The following is a 23,288-nucleotide window of genomic DNA, read 5'->3' on the forward strand; positions in this document are numbered from 1 at the left end:
TATAAATGCAAAGAAACTACACACTATTTGTTCCATCTATCATCAACGTGGTAGCCTACATCTGAACGCTGAACAAGAACAAAATTGTAGTATTTACAATAGCCTGCTATAGAGGTCTATCTCGTCTTCACACTTCAAGCCTGTAGATTAGTGCTCACACGAATGTCATTTTTTTCCCATAAGATGTTACTTCAGGCGCCATTCTGATGATACACTTGCCATTTTCTATAAGTACACTAAGACTTTTTGTTGAATCCATTATGTAAAACTTGATTTTTCAATAGTGCATTATTGTTTTTACATATGATGAAGAAAGAAACAAATAAAGCCAATAGTGTCAGTCATTTTTTTATATTCAAGTATTAGGCTACTTAGTATTTAAACACTATAACTGTGAGACATTAGATGTTTTTATCTCTTACCTTCAGCATTTTGTGCTGGGCTTGGTCTGATATCCTCTGTTCCTGTGTCAGTTTTAATAGTGCATGTTTCCCTCTCGGTCTTCACCTCAGTGCAACTCTGATCTTCCTTTTCATTTAAGTTCTCGGGTGCAGGAGAGACTGTGGAAGCTTGGTCTCTGTAACATTACCCAAAAATAGAGCCATATTATTGCTGACCTCGCAAGGGTATAACTGTACTGAGATCAGCTCAAGCCTCAGACTGGGAGGTGGGAGGAGAGAAGGGGAAGAGTTCAGATGCCCTCCTCCCCATATAGTGAGTATTACAAAAAGCACTTGTGTTTCATTATAAGTGCTACTGTGTTTGGTGTGGAGGACTTAAGCTATTGAAAATGGAAATTAGATGGAAATGGGGTAGAGTTTTCACAGTACCGAGACAAATAACAAATGCAATATGAGTTATTTTATCTTCATAGAATTTGATTAAAATTAAATACATTTTTATGATATTATACTGCAGGCCAGTTAACCCAGTAGTGGTGGTGCTTGTTATATCAATTTCATTTAACTACAGTAAATTCAAATGGCTATGAGCTGTGGTCCACAAAAATTGGTTTGCTACAAGGAAAGATGATATAACGTCTGTCCATGGAATGATGTTGTCATGTTACAGCATTTCTGGTAATTGAAATGTATGTCAGCATTCAATTTCAACAGTCTACTACAGTTTTTAATAGTGCTTTTGAGAGCCATCATCTATTGCCTCCAATGACACATCATCACACATGCTTATATCAATTCACACCAGCCTTTCCTTGACATTTTGAGGGCAGTGATGCACTTCACATGCAATAAGGTAAACATGACAAGTGCAAAATATAAATAAGCTCGGTAACTTCATAAAAAGCATGACATACATCCTTTTAAATGCAGCTATTCCATGCAGAAGTGTGTGGAATGGCATCATAAAAGCTGGCTGTCAGAGCTAATCTCACAAGCTCTCAGTTGCTAGGGGAAAGAGCAGGTGTTTTGCAGTAGAATGCACATAAGACAGCTGTGAGCTCTGTGCGTCTCTTCTCACTACAGATGTATAGTTTCTTCTCCACTCCTTCAAAACACACTTCTCCCCAGGTTAACGGGGGATGGTGTTGTATGGGTATGTTTACCTGCCTCTGCTTTGTGGAAAGGGTTACATATCCTTTTTTACTCGGCAGCTCAAAACAGGGAACTTCTACTTGCAACATTTGTCCCACAAGGCCCTAAACAGTCTGTCTCTCCCTCTTCTTTTGTGCAAAGCATTGCATATAATTTAATTGATGCATTGTAAGTAAAAAAAAGTTGTTAAATAGGTTCTACTATATTCAGCTTCTAACAGAGGTAGAACAAATTGCTTGGGGTTATTAACCTTGTAAAAAAAAAAAAAAAAACGAGTCAGACATGCTGAAATAGCAGCAAACCAGTGTAAAAAGTGCTGACACACCCCAACAACTGAAGAATCTATTGATAGCTCCAACCTGCAGAAGTATTGACAACTTCATGTTGGAAACATCCATTCAGCAGAATATAACGGTAGCATAAACTGAAAAATGTCTCATTCTGAATACAACTTTCACCACAGGAAAGCTCACAGGAATGATACTGCCAGATTTTTCTATTATCGTGCATTTCCTCATTACACAACAGACCTAAACTGGGCCATTTCCTGGTATGCAGTTCACCATAAAGATAAATTTAAATTAAGTAATGTGCAGATTATCTAGATTTTAAACCACGTGTAAATGGTTTAATGCATTTAAGAATCTGTTGATTTACACAGCACAATTTATATTCTATTCCAAATCATCAGTCCAATACTCCAAGAAAAAGAAGATTTGAGATCAACATTACAAATAAATGCATTCGATTTTTACAAAAAACGCACATAAGAATATACAATATTAAAAAATAAATAGCACCAACCAAATATCACTTGACATACCATGACATCTGAAACAAATGATCCGTTGTTGTGACAACCGATTGGTGTTAGATAATAATCTAGTAAACTGAGATTGGTGATTGATAGAGGCAAGCAGTATAAAAAAAGACCAGTTTAGTATTTTGCAACAAAGCTGCATAGCTGAGTAAAAGGTGTTTTCTTCTTCTTTTTTTCTTTTTGATGCTTGGCTGAGGGTAGTTTTGGCTTGATATGGCTACTACTACAATGCAAATTATAAGGTATGTTTAGTTTATGGATTTACTGACCAACCTTTCTGAGAATTACTTAATCAACTTTACTGACTTCATTAAAGTGTTTTGCAGTTACTAAAAGTAAATGTTTTGTTTTTCTTTGGCAGTACTTTTAGGTCTTGGTATTCATGACAGTATTGCAACTGGTAAGTTTATCTAGTAGAGTTATATATTTTTTTAATTTTGTCAACACTGTTTTAATTACTTATTTTGCTGTAGTTGATGGCTATAGCTCTGTCAAAAATTGAGGTGATCCTGGGTATTACAACCTTGATATCCCAAAAAATGGTCATCCCATGGAAGATGTTCAACTACAAGCTTTTTACCCCTGGTATGGCCTAAGAGATGTAGCAGGACCAATCAGGCCTCAAGAGTCCTAAGAATGTAACTTATAGTACTTCAGTTAAGGGGGGCTATGGTAATGGAGGCTACAGTTCTCAGACTGGCTTGTCAGCTGGTCCAGTGGCAAGTGGATACACTAGAAGCCAGCTTCAGGACTATCTACTTGCTTCAGCTGGAAGTGGTACTCTTGGTCATGGCTCTGTGGGTAATGCGGTAGGTATGTGCATGTGCATATGACTTAAGTCAGTCAGTTGGCGTTCAAAGCTCTGACACTATCCATTCTTCCTTGGTCTTGACGCCATTGCAAAGCACTGATTCTGTTAAACCAGTGCAACTAACTTCCCAAATTCTTCTGCAGACCAGCACGGACTCTCGGGCAAAGCCTGGCACTCAACAGCTAGTGCAGACAATCTCCCAGTCCAGTGGTCCGCAGCCAGCACAAGCTCTGGAAACATAGCACAGTCTAGCTCCATGCGGTTAAACCAGACCAGTGACCAGCTATCAGCACAGGCTAGCTCCCTGTCTGCATGGCAGTCAAGTTACAGTCTCTCAGGTTTCAGGCCAGTTCAGAATCCAAGCTTTGGATTTTTCAAGCCTTCGCTCCCCCAAAATTAATCCATCTCAACCTAGCTACCAAATCATGTAACACAGAAGTGAGTTTAGCAGCCCTACAGTAGCTCAGACTAACTATGCACTAGTGGGTCAGTCATACGTCCAGCAATTAGACCAGTCCTGTGGCCAGCAACCAGTACAACTATCTATGAAACTGTAGCTCAACCAAATATCCAACAACTAGCAAAGGCCAGCTACCCATCTGAATCTCAGGCTAGTGCCCAACAACCAGCACAAGCCAGCTGCACATCTAAGTCCAAGGCCAGTTTCCAACAACCAGCACAAGCCAACTACCAGTCTGTGTACCGAACTGTAAGGCCACTGGTTGCACAAGTCAGCAGCCAACAGTCACCTGGAGCCAGCTACTACACTGTGGCTCAGCCAAGCAGCCTGCAAAAGGCACAATCTAGACATCTGTCTTTGGTCCAGCATGGCACCCAAATGGATTTTAGTCCAGTGCAGGCACAAGGGGGGCACATTTATCAGATTGGCTCCAAACTTTATTTATGCCAGGAGTATGTATCACATCCCAATTACCAGCTTGCAGCACAGCCAGGACAGAATGGGTATCATCCTCAATCCAAACTAGTATCTTCAGCCTTGGCTCAGCACATCAAACCTGTCATACAACATGGATACCAGGCCCCAGGGAAGCCTGGGCAGGGCACCTATGTGTCTGTGGTGTCACCCAGCAGATCTCCTAAACCACTGCAATCAACAGTCCTGTCCACTTTCAGACCAGCACAGCTGCCGGAACAGACGAGCTAAACAGCCCCCAGTCATCACAAGCTAACAGTCTTTAGCTAAGCCTGCACTGCCTAGTTATGGTTTTGTATCAAGGTTTTGTAAAAAGTGGTTTTGTATCACAGCCATGGGCGGATCTACAGGGGGGCAAGGGGGGGCAGGTGCCCCCCCACTCTAGAGCCTTGCCCCCCCAGCTGCCCCCCTAACTTTAATGATCCAAAAACTGTACTTACAAAAACAACCCACCACTATGTCCAATACATTTACCAAAAGTGAACAATTTAATTTTTAATTTTAAATGTATTATTCGCCCTTCCCCCTCCCCTCAAATACTTAGTTACGTCCCTGATTCAAACGTGCAGAGCGGCGTTCGCTCAGTCTGGCTCATACACACAGCGAGTCTGCTTCGGTGCGGTGGCCCTGCAACCAGATACTGAGCTGCCCCGGACAGATCCTCTGAAGGTGAAGTGAGTTTCCCTAGGTGTAGTTTAAACACACGTTTAACTTAAAGTTACATTTGTAATGAATGTATTGTATGCTAAAGACGATTCAGCATCAGCAAAAACAGCGAGTCTATTACGTTAGGCAAAATCAGCGGTCAAATCGCTCCCTCGTGATTTGTAAGAGCACTCTTCTCTTTGATTAGCCTGATTTTGATTTTAGTAAAGACAAGAACAGCTTAATAAAAAATATAAAATATTGAGGGGCAGCGCTAGGGCTGGGCTAATGGGGCTTAAGCCCCGAAAGTTTTTAGTAAAGCCCCGAATATTTTTTTAAATTGTCTTTCTCACAGAGCAAAACAATTCATCAGAAAAACAAATGTGAATAAGATTACAGCGGCCGCGATTAACTAATCATGAACAGTGCATATTACATTTTTATTTATATTTTTCCCTTTGCATTAAAGGTACTTTTGACGTGCTTTTGCAACGTTGAGCATTGTAGCCAATCACAGACATGTCTGTTGATCACATCGGCCAATCAGAGGCGTTTAAATGAGTCGTTGTGCTGAAGATGTGTTTTGCGCGAGCTCACCGAGTTCACGTTCGCAAACCTGTCATTATTATTGGCAATAAACTTAAGATGCAGATAAGAGATTCACTTGATATTATTATTGATGCTGCTCTGATGCACTACATTACGCAACGCTCTGTTTGTTGTTAGGAAGACTAAAAGTTCAGCAGTCTAGCTCATCAATGTCAAAATTATTAAATAAGTTAACAAATGCCTGGTAAAATGTAAGTAGATAATTTAATATTTGACTGTTTTACAATAGAAAAGTTCAACTTTATTTATTTATTTATTAAATTTTGCCTTTTTGAATTGAAAATTTGCTATAATTTCCTTGATTCATTTATGTAAATTAAAAATAAAATATTAGTTGCAAATAGTTACAATTATTTCACTAATACAACAAGCCTTTCTTTTTCTTTATTCCCTTAAATCGCTTTAATAATTAATTAATTACTTTAAATAAAAATACTCAATTTTAGTTTGGGCTGTTACGTTACAACACACAATACAGAGCCAGTTAGGAGATCTATCATTTGATTAGCTAAGCCTAAGCAGTCCTATTAAATCCAATTCCTCTAAGATATCACAGCAATGAAACCAGGTTACAACTGGGGAAATAACAAATACAATAGAATTAAGTAGTCTAAACATAACTGGTGTGTGTGTTGTGAAATAAAAAACGTTGTAGTGTGTAAGGGCATGATTAAACAATAACTACTGTAGTTTAAAAGTGTTTTTTTTGTGTTTTTTTTTAAAGCAATTCATATATAGGGATTCCATGTACCCCTGCCACCCTGCCAAGACCTCTTGCCACCCCTTTGCGCCCCCATGCAAAATTTTCTAGATCCGCCACTGATCACATCCCAGTGGACATCAATCTGGAACTTTGAGACCATTGCAACAGCCTGGCTACCAGCCTCTGACTAAGCCAGGGCAAGATTTGCATCAGCTCCATTTAACCCTGTGCAATCCAACTACAAACTTTCAAGTAAGCCAGAACCTTCCAGCTACTAGCATCAAATGTTGCCTAGCCACCACTCACTACCCCATTCTGGTTACTCTTCCCCAGTCATGCCAGCACAGTCCAGTTACCAGGCACAGTAACTCTGAGTCTGGGTACCAGCATAATAAAATTATCAGACTATTACAAACCAATATGTTCCTGGACCAGCTCAAAGTAGCCAGTATTCGCCCCAAACCAGTTTCAGACTTTTGAAATAAGTGAAGTCATAGCTATTTACTTGTGTTTGCAGATTGCTGGTTTTGGCTTGTGTTTGCTTTAATGTTTTGAAAGTAGCAAGTGTGGCTTCTTACCTTTTGTTGGTAGTTGATACATCTGTAAAGAAAATGAGGGGAAAGTGTAAAATTTACGTAATCTAGTAAAGATGGCTAATCTAAAATACAAAGAACATTTAAGACTTCCAAAGTTTAAGCAGGTGAATGCCAAAATAAGTTCTCAGCTTTTGTATAGGAAAAGCTTGCTTTGAAAAAGTAATATTTTCTCCCTTTTAATAATTCCCAAATACTAAAAGTGTTCCTAGGTGAATATAATGTGTGGAAATTACAAAGTAGAAACTTACTAGTGTTGTAATAACTGGTACACTCCTGACCAGCAGGAGGTACTGCTTGGGGTAAATTATCTGAATCTTTTTCCTGAGTCACTTCTAAGTCACTTGAATGTGTCTGACTCTGAGGCTCACTGCATTTTGCTATTTCATCTCCAGAGGTAGTTTTGCACTGTTGTTTCCTGATCTCCTCTTCAAAATGGATTTTTTCTTTCTGCTCTTCTTCTTCCTCCACATCCTTCTCCGTGTACTGGTGAGCCGTGGACATAGGCTCTGTAAAAAAGGAGAGTCATGTTACTTTGTACATCATACTACACTGCATGCCGTTGCCTTGTATACCTTACATGTGCAATGACAATAAAGTTGAATCTAATCTTATCTAATCTAATCTAATCTAATCTAATCTAATCTAATGTAGGTCTTTTACTTGTGCTTCTATAAAGTCTGTATATATGATGACGAAGATCTATGTATGACATTTACACCACCTTCAGTTTGTTTACACGTAAACAAAACAAATAAAAAAGTTGTCTGTACGAATTGCAAGTTTATGTATCACTGGGATGTAATATTTTGGATCAACACACTATACGATAACATCAAAACGGTGTCATCAAATTGTAATTGTAGGCAACCTTGTTTTTTTCCTCCCCCTCATAAACCACTAAATACAGTTGATTAAACATTCTTTAGTTATCACGTCTATACACTGTCAAAAAAAATAGCTTCATAATGAGTTGCACCATTTAAGGCAAAATACTCCCTCATCCCACATTTGGCAGTTTAATGACCTCACAATTGTTTCCTTTGCTGGCACAATTCCATGCAGTGATACATCTGTTGATACCGGCTTTTGGTAGATGAACTCACTATCCACAAGGACAGGAATTACTTGGATTATTTTAAAAACTTTAGGGTTAAGGGAATAAATTACAGCTGGTTTTATGTGCAGAACACAAATTATGTCACAACCAGGCATATCAGGCAGAATATCAATTATGTGTTGAAGTTTATTAATCTATTTTCCCAAAACTATGTTTGCAATGGAATATTATCAGCTCAAATGACTACAAAAAATTGGTTTGCATAAAGGTATCATCAGATTTTGTTGTTGTTTTACCATATCTACATTCTTAGACTATAAATAACTATACAGTAATGCATCACAAATTAGGCAGGCTCACTAGATTATTTAATTATCAATAATTAAGTATATGTCTTTTGCAACAGACACCATCACTTTGAGCCAAGATCTGGTTTTCTGAAAACCTAACAAGAAATTATTTACCTATACATTTATTCAAATACTGAATCAGCTTCAAAAATCATGCTAATGTAATGAAGGGAGTCTAAACAACACCAGACATGTTTTTCAGAATATAGCCTATAAGTGTGTCCATTCTGATAAAGCAATTGTGTCCAAGGCATTCTGTCCCTTACAGTGGACCACAAACACAGTTTCTCCAGCAAGCCCACTTCATCTTACACCACACACAATGACCTCTTGTGATGAGACCTTGGAACAAACTCACAAAGCGTTGTTTCTGCATTCATCACTGAGGAATGCCTGGCTGTTTGTTAGATCACAAGTCAAAAGGTCAGTGGTATGCGATGTGATGTGAGAAATGGTGGGACCAAGCACTGCTAAAGAGAAAGGGTCGTCTGTCTCCAATATTTCACCCATTTGATAACAATGTATGACATGCAAGTCTCAACCAAAGAGAATCACAGGAAAATTACATCATGATGACGCTGATTGGCTGATGTCACCTCAAATGTGCAAAAATGCTTAAACTTAAATATGAAAGACAATCCAAAAATATTTTCCTTGGGGGCAGTGTAAATGTGTTATTTACCTTAACTTGGAAGAACATTAATGCAAACTATATTGTAACTGTTTAAACATTTCTGATTGGCTGTTCATGTTGTAAACCATATGCCGTTCTGTTTTAACTCTCTTGAAGAAGTTTAGCACCCTTAAAGGAGCTATGTGGAGGTTTTTACTTTAAAAAAATCTTTAAGATAGAGTTTTCATTTGTACATGTATGAGCCAACCATGATGTAAAAAAAAGAATGACACCTCGACTGTCCACCACGGTTGCCTCTATCAGCCTGTAGGCTCAATTGTGTGTGGAGTCGTCGGGCCTGAATTGGTGCGAAAATTCACAAAATGTGACGTCATGCGCGTTCTCGTCTACTTGGGCTTACAACCGTATGGCACGCCAGCCATTATAGTAAGCAGCGGCAATAGTGTTTTCAAATGGACTCTGCGGATGGAAAGAAGCGACCAGCCTCCAGCACAATTCAGACACCCACGGACACTCCTCGTAAGTAAAAAAGAGCGTGCGCACTGAGAACGAGCATGAGACTGGCTGCAGTTCCTCTAACGGCCACTGGTGTCAGTAACGGTTAGAAATTTCAGAACCTACACAATGCTCCTTTAAAAGAAGGTATTTGTGAAGAGATGTTATGATAATATTTTTTATATAGATTTCAGTAAAGTAAAAAAAAAATATTTGCTCTTGATATGCCTCTTCTGTCTTCCCAAAGACAATTCAATATATTCTAGTTAAGTTTTAAACTAAAAACTTTTTTTTTTCATTTGTAACATTTAGAGTTTAAATTCTTTGAGAATAATACAAATGTAATTTATGTACATTTATTTAATGTACTTGCATTCTCATGAATAGAAAATTCATAATAGAATGCTGACCTTTACAATTCATTTCTATTAAAAGGTAAATCAATAATACAAGTGATTTACCATGCTGGTCCCTGCAGCATCAATACCTGTCTGTGTTTGCATCTGTCTAATTTACCAGCTTCAACTACAGTACAGTAAGTAATAGATGCATTTGAACCGAAACATTTTGATTGGATTTATGATTGGATTTTTTATGTCAACACCAATAAATGCATACCTCTCTGGGTGTGGGGTGGGGTGGGGGGATTAGTGTCAATCCCAGAATGTTCTATGTCATGATGTATGTCTGCTGATTTTTATAACAGCAACAGCAACATAACAACAGCATTTACATTGTTTTTGATTGATATACGAATATTCACAGCATTGTAACTTTTGTATACTTTTATATTTTCCCTGCAGCCTTCAACCAACCCATTTTTGAGTTGCAAACCACCAGAAGACAACCACCGGTTCTTGTTAATAAAACTATGGAGGCAACAGTGTATCAACACAAGGAGGAAATGTCCTTTTCCGCTTCTTATCAGTATCCCAAGAGTCTGTCGCATTGAATAGCTGGAGTTACAACCAGACAGCTCAGGGATATGCTGACAGTGATTCATGATGTCATATTAAACCAAGACAGATACAAAGGATTGAAGAATGCAATGCAAAATATTAAAATACAGTATGTCAGATAATAAAATAATGTTGTGTTGCAACTTGCGACATGTATTTTTATCTTCCACAATCTCCTTTCTTAATTTTAGTAGTATGTGAACAAAAACACCAGTGTGTTCTGACTTAATGCCTGGTTCCATGGAACTGCACCTTACCCTTCTATTTAAACTGCAGGATGACTGTCCACACCTCTACATGTCCTCTATTGTCACAATTGCACATACTCAAAATGTGCCAGGTCAGCAGTAGCTGATTCTGCAGACCACAGACATGCAAGGATTTATTATTCTTCCTTTGGGTTCTCTATAATTCACTTTTAAATCAATAGTTGCCGATAATTGCCAAGCTCTGCCGTTTTATTAGTTTTAAATATGCTGAAACCATTATCCATGTTTTTGTCACATCCCGCCTTGATTATTGCAATGCCCTTTTCAGTGGTTAACCTGCCAGTTCCAGGTTACAGTATATTCAAAATTCTGCGACTAGGCTACTCACCCACACCAAGCACTCTACCCACAACACTCCAATTTTGTTCAATCTCGATTGGCATCCTGGTATCTCTGTGAACTGCTCCTCCTGTACACCCCAGCTCGATCATTACACACTCTGATCTTCTCAGTATCCCTCGATATCACCTTGCCTCAATGGGGGGGGGGGGGGGGTCGATCATTCAATGTTGCTGCTACCAAAATCTGGAACTCTCTTTAACGATCTCTTTGCTTGTCAATACTATTCTTGAATTTAAACCACTTATTAAAACTTGTGTTTGTTTATTATACTGAGATTCCTTTTTTCTAAGATTATCTTCACTGTAAAATGACCTTGAGCACTGGAGAGGCGCTATATAAATAAATTATTCTTATTAGAATATTATTATAGAATGTTAAAGTGAGGATGAAATGAAAGTTCAGTCTGTTTATTTAAATGCATGTTATAGATGTAGTTGTAAACAATTTATGTGTGCATATATGTTTTATTTAGGGAAAAAAAATATTTTACTGTAACTCATAATATATAAAGCAGCTTTGATAAGCAACAACAACAACAAAACATAACAACATAGTATATATAAAAATTCACAAATCAGCTATTGTTAATTTGCCTTCATTTAAAATCCATCAAAAGCTGGTGTATAAAATCAAGTCGCACATTATATTTTTCCTTCTTTTTTTTCCTCTTTCTTTCTTTCTTTTATTTTTATTTTTTTGGTAGTTATAGTCAGACTATTGGCTCAATTAAAATAAATAATAATAATTAAAAAAAAAACATCTGTTGCTAGTTCTGTTTCATTGCAACTTTTAAATAAAATGCAGAGTCACCATGTGTAAATGACTGTAGCAAGGAATTCCACTGGCCACTTGAAAATAATGATGCCAAAACACATATAACCATAAAACACACAACAAAGAGAGTCATGTAACAGTCATTGTTCAGTCAGATTGATAATTCACATCCTCAAACCTTCAAAGCATAATGTGGTTTGGCATGCACAAGTTCAAAAGATCTGTTCGATTCTGCCTTTACATCTATAGAAACAATCACATAAAAGCTCAAGCTCCTCTTTCACCTTCAGAACATATAGTGTTTCGTGTCTCCTATGTAGTTGCGTAATGTGTTCTCTAACAGGACAGAGGGCTTCGTACAAAACCTTTCACTTTCTGAAGACTTTCTCACACGCCTCAGGGTGCCAGACGGAAACCTTCAAATTCTCATTAACATGTGGACGAAGCAGCCTCCACCCAATATCCAGTATCACATGCACTAGGAGGCCCCTGTGCTTGTACATATGCCTCTGTCATCCCAGAGGGCCCAAAACCCCCTTTGGATTGAAGAGACAACTGACAGAGTGCGTTTGTACTGCAGCTCTCTCTCGGACATGCATGGACTGCTAATGGCGCTGAACTGTCATAGAGGGAAAAAAAGGAGGGAAACATAACATGGCCCATTTTTAAACTGTCTAATTCTGGAATCGGGTAAAAGGAAGTCATTGAAAGTTGAGTGGCAGCTAGATGCAGATTAGGAATGCTGGGGTTGTGAGGCCCCTCAATCCTACACAAAGTACGTGATTATGAATCTTATGTTGGAATTAGTCCATAAAAGCTGCTCTGATTTCTCTCTAAATCAGATATGTGGTCGTACATAGAGTCTGAAAATATTCTTCAATTCCCAATTTGTGTTTAGCACCTCAGAGTTGCACCTGTGTCTGGTTAGGGATAATTTACCCTCAAAAATTATTTCCTAACCCTCATATTGTTTCAAAGCTCTTTGACTTTCATTCTTCTGTAACAGAGAATAAGTGAAATATACTCAAAATATTATCTTTTGAGTTCCACTGAAAGTCATCCAAGGTCTGGGATGACATGATGATGAGTAAATTATTTTCTCTTTTAACTGCCTGTGAGAGGGTTTCGGGGGGTTTCCCAATGAGCCACTGAAATTAGGGAGAGTGCAAAGCCGCCTCTTCTGTCTTTTCTGCTCCTACCCCCACTCTAGAGAAAAGACCCCTTTTCATGGTGCCCCTGCCTTTGTTGCATGAACGAGAAGCAAACTTAGAGCATTAGTGTGCACTAAAAAATTGAAATTGATAGACTAATGAACAGCATAGCTCACCTTTTTGTCCTCAGTAGTACTTCCACAGGAAAGCTTCAGCACCTCCCAAGAGGGACTTTAATCCCAGCAACCTCCCATGCACTTCCTGCTATGAAATCAGCTGCCTCCTTGAAATTCTCATCCTCCGTTTATCCACTGCTGCCAGACTGAGGCCTCTGAGAGGGCAGCAAATACCCTGTGCTGTTTATTTTCCCACAGGCAGCAAGTTCCCTACTCCATGCACTAACCGCTCCACTCCTGCTCGCTCTCGTAGGCTTCCGTCACTCCCTTCTTTTCTCTCCTTCTTCCCTCCCCTGCTGTTGGACAGTTACAGCCCTTCTGAACAAGTATAATGGCTGTTAAGCTCCACCAATGGCTGAGCTGCTGGCAGACTTGTCGTCCAATTAAAGTCAGGTTAGATGACCAAGGGGCAGGGTCTAGAGAGCTAAAAGGAAAACAAGAGTATGACAAGCATGGAAGGGAGGGAGAGAGAAAGACAGAAACAGAGAAAGGGATTACAGCATCTCTAAGCTGGCCAAAAGTGGAATCAATAGTATTAGCTAAGTGGGTGAACATTGAGTATTGTGCAATTCATCATTTATAAATAATTGATGTCTTTGAAAAACATTTTAAATGATACATTTTGAAAAATACTTTTTGAAATTATTTTGTTGAAAAACATTTGGATTGTTCTGTAAATACTTGAGAATTAATTGAAAAAAACCTTATTGAATATTTATTATTATTATTCAAACATATTACAACTATGTTTGTGTAGAAGGCATGTAACATTTCAGTACCTAATTTTCTTAGGTAAACTAAAACGGCATTCATTTAATTAGAACAAACACAAATTGTGTACAAACAGATTTATGAAATATTTACACAGAAATGTAAATATTTATATGACCCATTAAGAAAATACACACCGAATGCAAAGTAAAATAGTCTATAGTCTAGAGTCTAGAGACTATGGTTAAAAATGTTTTGTTTTCTATTTTATTTTATGAATTTAATGTTATGTTTATTTATGATAAACTTCATTCGAATGCTGTCTACATCATGCGTAATATAATCTGTTAGTCTAGGTCTATGGTTAATATAATTTAGACTATTGCTGCACGTTTCTTTGTGAAACTGAAATATAATTAAAAAAAACTAAATGAATCTGTGGCCCAGGTACCAGTATGTGGCCCAGCCCAGTGGCCTGCAGTCAGCACAAACAAGCTACAAATCAGCATAAGCCAGCTTCCAGTCTGTGCCCCAGTCTCGTGGACTACCAGGACAGGTTCATTACCAAGCTCCATCACAACCTGGCAGTCTACAGTCAGCACAAGCTGGCTAGCAGTCTGTGCCCCAGCCTAGTGACATGCAGTTAGAACAAAGCAGCTACCAATCTGTGGGTGCTTCTCAAACAGAAGGCTTCATCCTACGAAGACTGCATTACTGCATATATAGGCTGACACGTCATCAAACGTCACTGAAGACCATCTTAATCGGAAGGATCTTTGGGAGGCAGCCTTCGTTTCACGTCCTTCATTCAGCTGAATTTGAAGGATGGGGGGAATGTATCCTCCGCGACCTTCAGTCACCCACAATCCTTTGTACCCATTCCATTTCAAGAAAATAAACTGATGAAACATGAGTCGGTACTGAGCTTGTCTGAATTTATTATGAAATGTAAGACAGAAATGTTTTCGGACATTAAAGGATAGAGGTTATCTTTTGTTTTAGTGTAAATTACTTACTAAATGCTAAACTGCCAATGATTTAAGCCACAGGGAGACTAGACGACTGTGACTCATTGTATTGCATTAATAGAAAGCTAAATAATATAAAGATTTGTAATAGGCTACAAAGTATTTTTTCAAAACTAAGTTTTATTAGTGTTTTTGTGCCATGACGGTGAGGGCGGGAACATATGTGACGTAGCCACGCGCACTTACTAGAGTGTCTCATTCTAGCGTTTAATGCTGAGGACTTTAGCCTACGAAACTCTGAAGGACTGAACTAGAAAGGAGTCTTCCGTTTGAGAAGCACACTGTGTCTCAGCCTAGTGCCCTGTAGTCAGCACAAGCACACTGCCAGTCTGTGCCGCAGCCCAGTGGCCAGTCTGTTTCTCTTCGGCATGGATTCAAACACTTTTCTACACCAGAGCAGTCAAGTTATGAGTCTCTTTCCAGTTTTGGTTCCCAAGCCCTAGAGCAACTCAGTAATGTACATCTTGCTTCAAGCTATGAGTCTGTGTCACCGTCTGTGCAGCCTGACTTTCAGAATACAGCACCACTATGTTCCCACACTACTCAAAACAAGCGCTTATCACCAGGTATGTGGAGACTGTTGCAACAAGCGAACTCATAGCTGCATAGTTGAGTTAACCTTGTTCAGTGGGTCTCTGAGTGTTTTCTTTTAATAAATCACTTAAACAGACTTTTAAGTGGTTTTGTTGTTTGCTGTTTTTTTTTGTTATCCAAAAAATAATAATAATATACCTCATGTTAGATTTTCATCTTTGTGTGGTGTTCCCTTAGTTTGTGGTTATGTAATCAGTCTAAACTGTCTTTTAAAACCTCTTATTTTGTATTGATTACAACTGCGTGGGTCAAGGGGTGGTAACAGGATGGTTATTATAAATGGCAAACTAGTTTGTGTCCTGTACACAGGTTTATTACACAATGACATCACTAGTAGGTATTTCTAGTTGGTTGTCATAGTGTGCATATAAATCCAGAAAGTCTAAAACTACTTAATGTTATTATGTAGTCAAACAACTAAGACAATATCAGTAAAAATAAAAGTTCCACCGAGTATCTTGTGTAGCCATCAGCTGCTGCTACTGTGCATCTCATCCTCGCTGTAAGACATTACCTCACTTTTCAACCAAGGTTCTCAAACATATCTCGGATGACACATGGTTTGACACTGCAAGGGTGATCAACTGTTGTTCCTGTCTCCCTTAGCACTCTTAGGCCTCTTACAGTGTGTTATGGACATCGCAGTTTATTCCTCTGGCCACATATGTGGTCGTTATGTCTCCCTGCAGCAGGACTGTGGAAAGTTCAGCCAGATGATCAGGGACATCTTTCTTCTGGTGTTTTTCAGAATCAGTAGAAAGGTCTTTTTACTGCACTAAGTTATTACAACTGTGACCTTAATTGTTTCTTGGCAAACAGCTATTAACCACTGTGGAAAAACAATATTTCCAGTATGAAGAAAAACAAACACTCCCTCCAAAATCTTTAAGTAAGGAAATGACAAACTGAGTTTACCTGAAATACATACCAATAACCTGCAGGGGGAATCAGCGATCCACCATCCAATGAACAGAGCTGGCCAGCAAGAAGATAAAATACAAAAAGATTCATATAAATGTACATATTACAAATTATGGCAACTCTGAAGTGATTTTCAATTTAATTTGTGCTATCAAATGATAAAATAAGTTATTTACTTTCTTTTTTTTGTGTTCATTAAATCTCACAATCTGGCACTACATCGTGAGGGCATGTATCTCGAAATGCAGTTTAGACCCACAGTCCCACACACAATACAAAAACTAAATTCCTCTACTTTCAGTCTCTTTAAAATACTTTTGGCGTACTCTTTTCAACATACTATACCTTGGGGCACACTAATTCTAATCTCACACACTATTTAGCATGGATAGTATGAACTTTGGGACGTAGAGTTAGCGATTTTCCTGTGATATGGCTTTGACACCTGAATCTAATAATTGTATATTACAGGTTTTCTTGACAACTGATTGTCTAATTGTAATTGTAAAAACTTTATTGTCCCCTTTAGAGGCAATTTGTTCTTCAGCATGATAGATATTTTACACCACATACAGGCAAGACAGACAAATGCTCAACATTAATAGCACGTTAAGAAAGGACAAAACATTAAAAATGACCTCTTCCTATTTGAATTAAGCAAATTGATAGATGGAACAAACACAAATTGGAATATGTTTGTTTTAGATAGAGGTGAGGAGGGTTTGAGATGAATCATGAAGAGGGTGAGATGTGTCAGATATGATGTAGAAATGTCAAACAAATCTGACAACCCAGGCAATTCCACACACAGTACTTTACTGCAGTTAGTTACAACCTTTGATAGAGAATTCTTTTGTTTGACCTTTAAAGAGACAAACCAGCAAATCAGTGTAAAAGTTAAAATCGATTCCACATAAAGTATGCCTTATAAAAAGCAGTCATCAATGTCTTATCGATATTTAATTTAGCAGACAAAGTCTTTGTTGGCTCATCTTACAGAATCTATTGGTATTCTCTGCAAAATGTAATTTATTATCGATAATAGTACCTAGGTAGTTATAACTTTCGACCAATTCAATCAAATGAATTCTGAAGAGTTTGAGGCTTTTATGAAATTGTGCCGAAAAACGGTTCATTACTCGAAGCTTTCAATACAATGCACATTGGCGACATCTGGTGGTCGGACTTGTTTTCTCCACTATATCTGACAAATCATTGCGGAGCAGAGGATGGACCATCCCAAACACATTACCAGTCTGTGTCTCATCCTAGTGGCAGGCTCGTTACAAACCTCCATCATATCCCAGCAGCCTACAGTCAGCACAAGCCGGTTACCAGTCTCTATCCCTGCCCACTAGCCGTGAACAACCAGGACAGGCTCATTACCCGACTGTTACAACCAAGTGGCCTGCAGTCAGCACAAGGCAGCTACCAGTCAGCAAAAGCCCATTATCAGTCGGTGTCCCATCCAAGTGGCTTACAATCCGCACAAGCCAGCTACCAGTCAGTGTAAGCCCACATCTCAGCTGGCCCACACTGGGTTTCACCTCTCTATGCCAGAAGAGTCAAGTTTCCAGTCTTGATTCCCAGGCCCTGGAGCAAGCTAGTTATGTGTTTATTCGTTCTGGCTATGAGACTTCATTGCTGTCTCTTCAACATGGCTTTCGGGATCCAAAACCACTGCTTTCCCAACTTACTCAAAGCAAGAGTTTGTCTTCAGGTGTGAGGCGTTTGCAACAAGTGAATTCAGAGCTGTATAACTGATGTCTTTCATGATTTAATGGTTTGTGTGTGAGTGTGCTTTGGTTTTGGTTTTCATTGGCTTTATCAATTTAGATGAGCAGAGGACTCGTTTGTGGTCTACAAACTATATTTGGATACTAAAGTTTTCTCTGTAATTTCCCACTATCAAATAAATCACCATAAATATCTATTATTTGCAATAAGACAGTGACTGTCAGACAGTACAGTGGCTTTTCTAAGACCTGTCAGACCACCCACCCACCCACACACACAATGCAAAAACATGACTTTGATTTTCTATTAATTAGTTCACCACAGGATCTTAGACTCAAATTAGAGGCAAACACTGGCAAAATTATTGGAGAGGATTTATTAAAACATTAAACAAATACACTGAGTACAAAGTGAAATGATAGTAGTTCACTTATCTGTTTTTGATATTCTTATCTCTTCAGAATAACAATACTGTTTACTTCTTTTTTTTACCCCCACAGCTGTTTAGAGACCAGGACATAGATCCCTCTGGTTTAAAGTAATCTAAAGACATCTCACATGTTATGCGCTTGTTGCAACAAAGGTGTCTAGACCAGGGTCTTTTGGTAGCTTCTGAAGCCTAGTGTACTTGACTGAAAAGACTTCTCTAATATTAGACTGAAGCTTTTTAATTACTTCATAAATTCATTTTGGCTTCAGTTTGATTGCATTTAAATGGAGCTTAATGTCAATAGCAATACTGTGATAAAAAGTACGATTGAAATGGTGTAAACTCATTACACATGATTAAAACAAAACTCAATTTCACAACACATTTTATACTGCTGAGACTCTCTTTATAACCTTGCATTTAAGGTCCCTTGACTCTTGAGGCGGTCTTTGTGTTTCATTGAAATCATTTGAGTTTTTTCTAGCGCAAGTGTGCATGTGAACATTTAACTGCATTTTTTCCACATTCATAGTTTACACAAAAATGATCATCTTGAACCCCTTAAGTTAAAACTACTGCAAATGAAGCTCTGATCCCGTTTACGGTCAGCCATGACACTTCAGTGCCATTTACATTGATGCTGAGATGCAGAAAACAAACAGAGTACTTTGTCTACATTAACATAACATACCACAGACTGAAACTGAGTATACAAGTTATTAAAAGAGGTTTCTACTGCGTTTGAAATGGCACATAGGAGATGCCGTCTTTATGGTAACATCTGATCTCCATATAAAGTGCGCTGCTTAAAGACAGTTACACAAGGCATATTATTTCAAATTGAAACAAAAACTATTCATATACATACCACTTATGGCACCAGAACAATCATGTCAACACTATCCATAAGCTTGGCTTAGTAAAACCAACGCACTTAGGGTCCATGTTTTCAGCAATTCACAAAATGTCAAGCAAAATGCATCTGACAATAAAAGGATATGATATTAATAATACAAAACTGGGAGAATCAAGTTTACAAATGAAAAGGATCTGAATGTGAGGAATTCAAGAACATGGTCGAAACAATGCACAAATCTCCCTGTGGAACATTATTCACTTTGTTCCAGAAACTAAAAACAGAAATATCCCAGACATGCTGTTGATTGCATGAATATAATATAATAAAAGTACATAACAATAATAGAATATCATTTCTTTTTGAGAACTGTTGCTCACTTTGTAAAATCAAACAAAATGTCTTTACAAAAATGCATTGTACCAGAAATGTGAAACTTTTATTGTGTTGAAGCACCTACAGTACATGACTTATTCAGCAAAATTGAAATTAAACCGAATTTATATAAAACAACTGAACATACAAAATTGTGAGACTGCTTTTATATGTAACCAACATTTCCAGGCTTATGGAATTGTGTGCAGATTTTGCTCCACGTTAAAGTCTGTATAATTACCCCATACATTTCCATTGCAAATTAATTACTTTAAATTATTTTGTTTTGTTTTTTACAAACCAAGGGACATATCAAAATATTTCTGAAGTATTCAACAGCTTGCCAGATTATTTGAATAGTGTTCACGTTGCATTTAAAATGAAACCTTCCATTAAAGTTGTGTTAATTTTGTTTTCAAGATTTTCAAACTATCAGCTCATAGTTCATGAAACATTTCATTTGCCATTGATTTAATACTGCTCTATCCGTTGAAGGTGCAATCTGTAATTTTTTATAGTGAGTATTATTTAGTACTCCATGTGATCTAACACAAGGCAGCTCTTAGGATCTTAGGATAGTGATTATTTTAAGTGTACACTTTTTTCATAATTTAAAAAAATGAAAAAAATTACTGAGAGCACATTTTAAAATTCATGGTCAACGCTCTTTTTCTCTTTAAAGAGGAATGTAAACTTAAAAAAAAAAAAAACAATCCAGAACAATTGAAAAAGGAAACATGAGTGGTGACGTACTGTAAAATCATCTTTAGTTTTCCAGAGAAAATGAGTCATTGCACTATACTGTGTTTAGATGCACTACATAGCAATAACCTGCAGGGGCAGCAACGATACACAGTCCATGAGCAGAGTCAGGAGCAAAGCACAGGCTGTACTGTAATGGTGGGACGTCCGGTCCTTGAACTGGCCAGAAACTAGTTGCACCTCCAGATGGCTCAACATTAGCAGAGTTGAAAATGTCCTTCATGGCCAAGAAAAACAAGCCATGATGTAAAAATAATAATTCTAATAAAAAATAAAAATAAAACAATGGTGCCCTCTTCATAAGCGTCCTTAGTAACTGAACAAGACATTTGTAGAAGTTGAAAAAGAATGAAAGAGAACTGAACTCCACTGAATAAAACTTACAGGTGCGTACAAGTACAGATTCTGAAAGACAAAAGTGCAAATGATAAGGTTTACTGTTTAATATTTATCGTTTGGAGGAGTTCTCCACAGTTTTGTCCATAGGTATTGTACAGAAAGAGTACGGAATGGCTGCGTGCTAGTCCTCAATGCATATAACATCACTAGGTTTGCCTGATTTCAGATCAGGTGTGGCCACATCTCGCAGAGCATCACTGGTCTTCTTCTCTAGGTGACTGGTTGGGCCCGGAGGTCCGTTTGAGGACACTAAGAAGAAGTAAACAGAAGAATGAAATTTCTATATATTAAATCATGTGTAATTTAGTAATTTCGTTATTTAGTAATTTCATCATATTAATATTTTGATTTAGTTTTTTTCATGATATTTAAATTTTAGTTTTAGTCATTTGTTACATACTTTTTTATTTCTACATTAATCTCATTGGAGTTTAAGTAATTTTAGTATAAACATTTATTTCAGTTCATATTTATTTAAATTCAGTAGTTTTCATTTTATTTAACAATAACTAAAAAAAAAGCTAATCACTGAATCTCCAAAAGTTCATTTGGTAACAAACTAGAGATTGATGTGGATATCTGTGCACTAGTTTACTGTTGGTGTCATCTGTTTCAGATAAACCAGCTCCTTCTTCTGCAGAACATACTTTTAAAAAAGATATTTGGAAAAGATATTTGGAAAATTCTGTGGGCATTTTTCAAAATGTTTTGAATGGCATGAGGACAAGTAAAGGCCCGTTCTCACCAATGACAATAACTATAATAACAAAAACATAATTTTAATAATAATTTTAAATGTAAAAGAAGAGTCCATGCAACTACTATAACAAAAACAACACATACATATAATAAACAGAATGTAATCGTTGATTTCATTTTATTTATTTAACCTTTAACCAGACAAGTCAATTAAGTTTTTATTTTCAATTACAACCTGACAGAAGAATTAATATCTCCTGAGAAACATACAACAAACATACATTACAGTGCATAAAAATCCATAAAAATCTTAGTTAAAACATTTTTAGGTTGAGGTAAGAGCACTCGCTAGTAATCTTTCAAATGCACATTCCGGAATAATACGCACATACTGCAATATATTGTGATTTTGATACAGTTATCACTTTAGTTATCTCTATAGTTATTGTCTTAGTGAAAACAGGCCTTAAATGTTGAAAAACTGTTAATTTTTTAGTGAACTGTCCCTTTAACCAGACCACTTGACTCCTAACTCTAGGGTTGTGGGTTCGAGTCCCGGACCGGCAATATCACGACTTAGGTCCCCTTGAGCAAGGCATCGAACCCCCAACTGCTCCCCGGGCGCCGCAGCATAAATGGCTGCCCACTGCTCAGGGTGTGTGTTCACAGTGTGTGTGTGTGTGTGTTCACTGCTGTGTGTGTGCACTTTGGATGGGTTAAATGCAGAGCACAAATTCTGAGTATGGGTCACCATACTTGGCTGAATGAATGTCACTTTCACTAGGTTTTTGATTATTATGTGCTCTTCATTTCAAAGCTAATGTAGGCCACTAACCGCTGACGTACGGCCCCAGGGGCATCTGGCTGTAGTTCACCATCGCAGTGCCTCCAGGTCCACAGAACCCTCCGGCGAAACCACTATTATACATCTGAGAACAGCCGAAAGAGCCCTGAGGGAATGGCTGAGGGGAGATGAAACAGAACATTCTTATATGAGGACCATCTATTATTCATCTTATATGGATTGCACATATGGCAAAAGACGTGTCACGCTGACCTGCTGAGGTGGCGGCTCATTGCCCCGGCTGGTGAGTCTGCTGAGGATGCCCCGCTCGGACATCTGGAGCCGGGCGGACACGGGTGGGACCCGCGAAAGCATGGAGGGCAACCGCGTCACATCAGCCTTCATATCGCTTAACAGTTCCTCCAGCTGATTCAACACTGAAACAACACCAGTGAACAACAAAGAAAACGTTTTTAACTGTTTTTTTGTTTTGTTTTTTAAATGTACATTTAGTTTCTGTTCGGTTGATCAAGCTATTGTTATGAACAGCAAGCAACATGGGGCAGTTCCAAGCATCAGGGTGTTTATTATATTTGTAGAAAATGACCTTTGTGCAGCACAGCATTGGCTGGCTTGTTACCAGCCAGTGACTCTTTGGAGAGGTGCTGATGGGACTCAGCCAGGCACTCCACCTCTGCGAAACGTGTGTTGAGGGCCATGGCATGGTGACTGGGATCCTGAGTCATATTCAGGTATGCCGCGCGCCGAAGCTGCTCCTCAATTACCAAAGCCTGTTCCAGGAGCTAAAATGTGAATGTAGAATGTGTGAATATAAAAGTCTATTTTGAACGAATTCCAATAAAACACACAGTAACTTTTACCTTAAAACGTCTGGCAAGAAATTTATTCTTCATTTCTAAGTAGTTCCCTTTGTGCACTTCAGTCTTGAAAGGCTCATTGAGGATGGCGTACCGTGGGTCGTTCTGGATGTCCTGCCAGCGGGCATAGCCATGTCTGACAGCACCTGGTTAAGGATTTGCTTCATATACTGAAAATACTTTACTAACAATTACAATGAAGCACACAACCTGAAGAATTCTTTTTTTTTTTTAAT

General features: G+C 38.1%; 1 protein-coding gene and 1 pseudogene across 2 annotated transcripts in view; one reads left to right on the forward strand and one right to left on the reverse strand.

Moving 5' to 3' along the window:
• Positions 1 to 2,849: 2,849 nt before the first annotated feature.
• LOC132126222 (uncharacterized) lies at positions 2,850 to 6,560 on the forward strand (annotated as a pseudogene).
• A 13,897-nt stretch (positions 6,561 to 20,457) lies between these two features.
• Positions 20,458 to 23,288, reverse strand: part of LOC132126501 (chromodomain-helicase-DNA-binding protein 5-like) — a 37,106-nt gene continuing 34,275 nt past the window's right edge. Inside the window, exons 36-41 of one of the 2 annotated variants that reach the window (XM_059537767.1) lie at positions 23,056 to 23,188; positions 22,782 to 22,977; positions 22,448 to 22,611; positions 22,226 to 22,352; positions 21,287 to 21,325; positions 20,458 to 20,940 (exon numbers count right to left, since the gene is read on the reverse strand). In XM_059537767.1, coding sequence (XP_059393750.1) covers positions 20,813 to 20,940; positions 21,287 to 21,325; positions 22,226 to 22,352; positions 22,448 to 22,611; positions 22,782 to 22,977; positions 23,056 to 23,188 — 787 coding nt within the window. In that variant the 3' untranslated portion in view covers positions 20,458 to 20,812. The remainder of the gene's footprint in view (positions 20,941 to 21,286; positions 21,326 to 22,225; positions 22,353 to 22,447; positions 22,612 to 22,781; positions 22,978 to 23,055; positions 23,189 to 23,288) is intronic. The other variant, XM_059537768.1, reaches the window with a different exon arrangement.

The sequence above is a fragment of the Carassius carassius genome, chromosome 44 (genome assembly GCF_963082965.1).
Source record: "Carassius carassius chromosome 44, fCarCar2.1, whole genome shotgun sequence".
Lineage (NCBI taxonomy): Eukaryota > Metazoa > Chordata > Actinopteri > Cypriniformes > Cyprinidae > Carassius > Carassius carassius.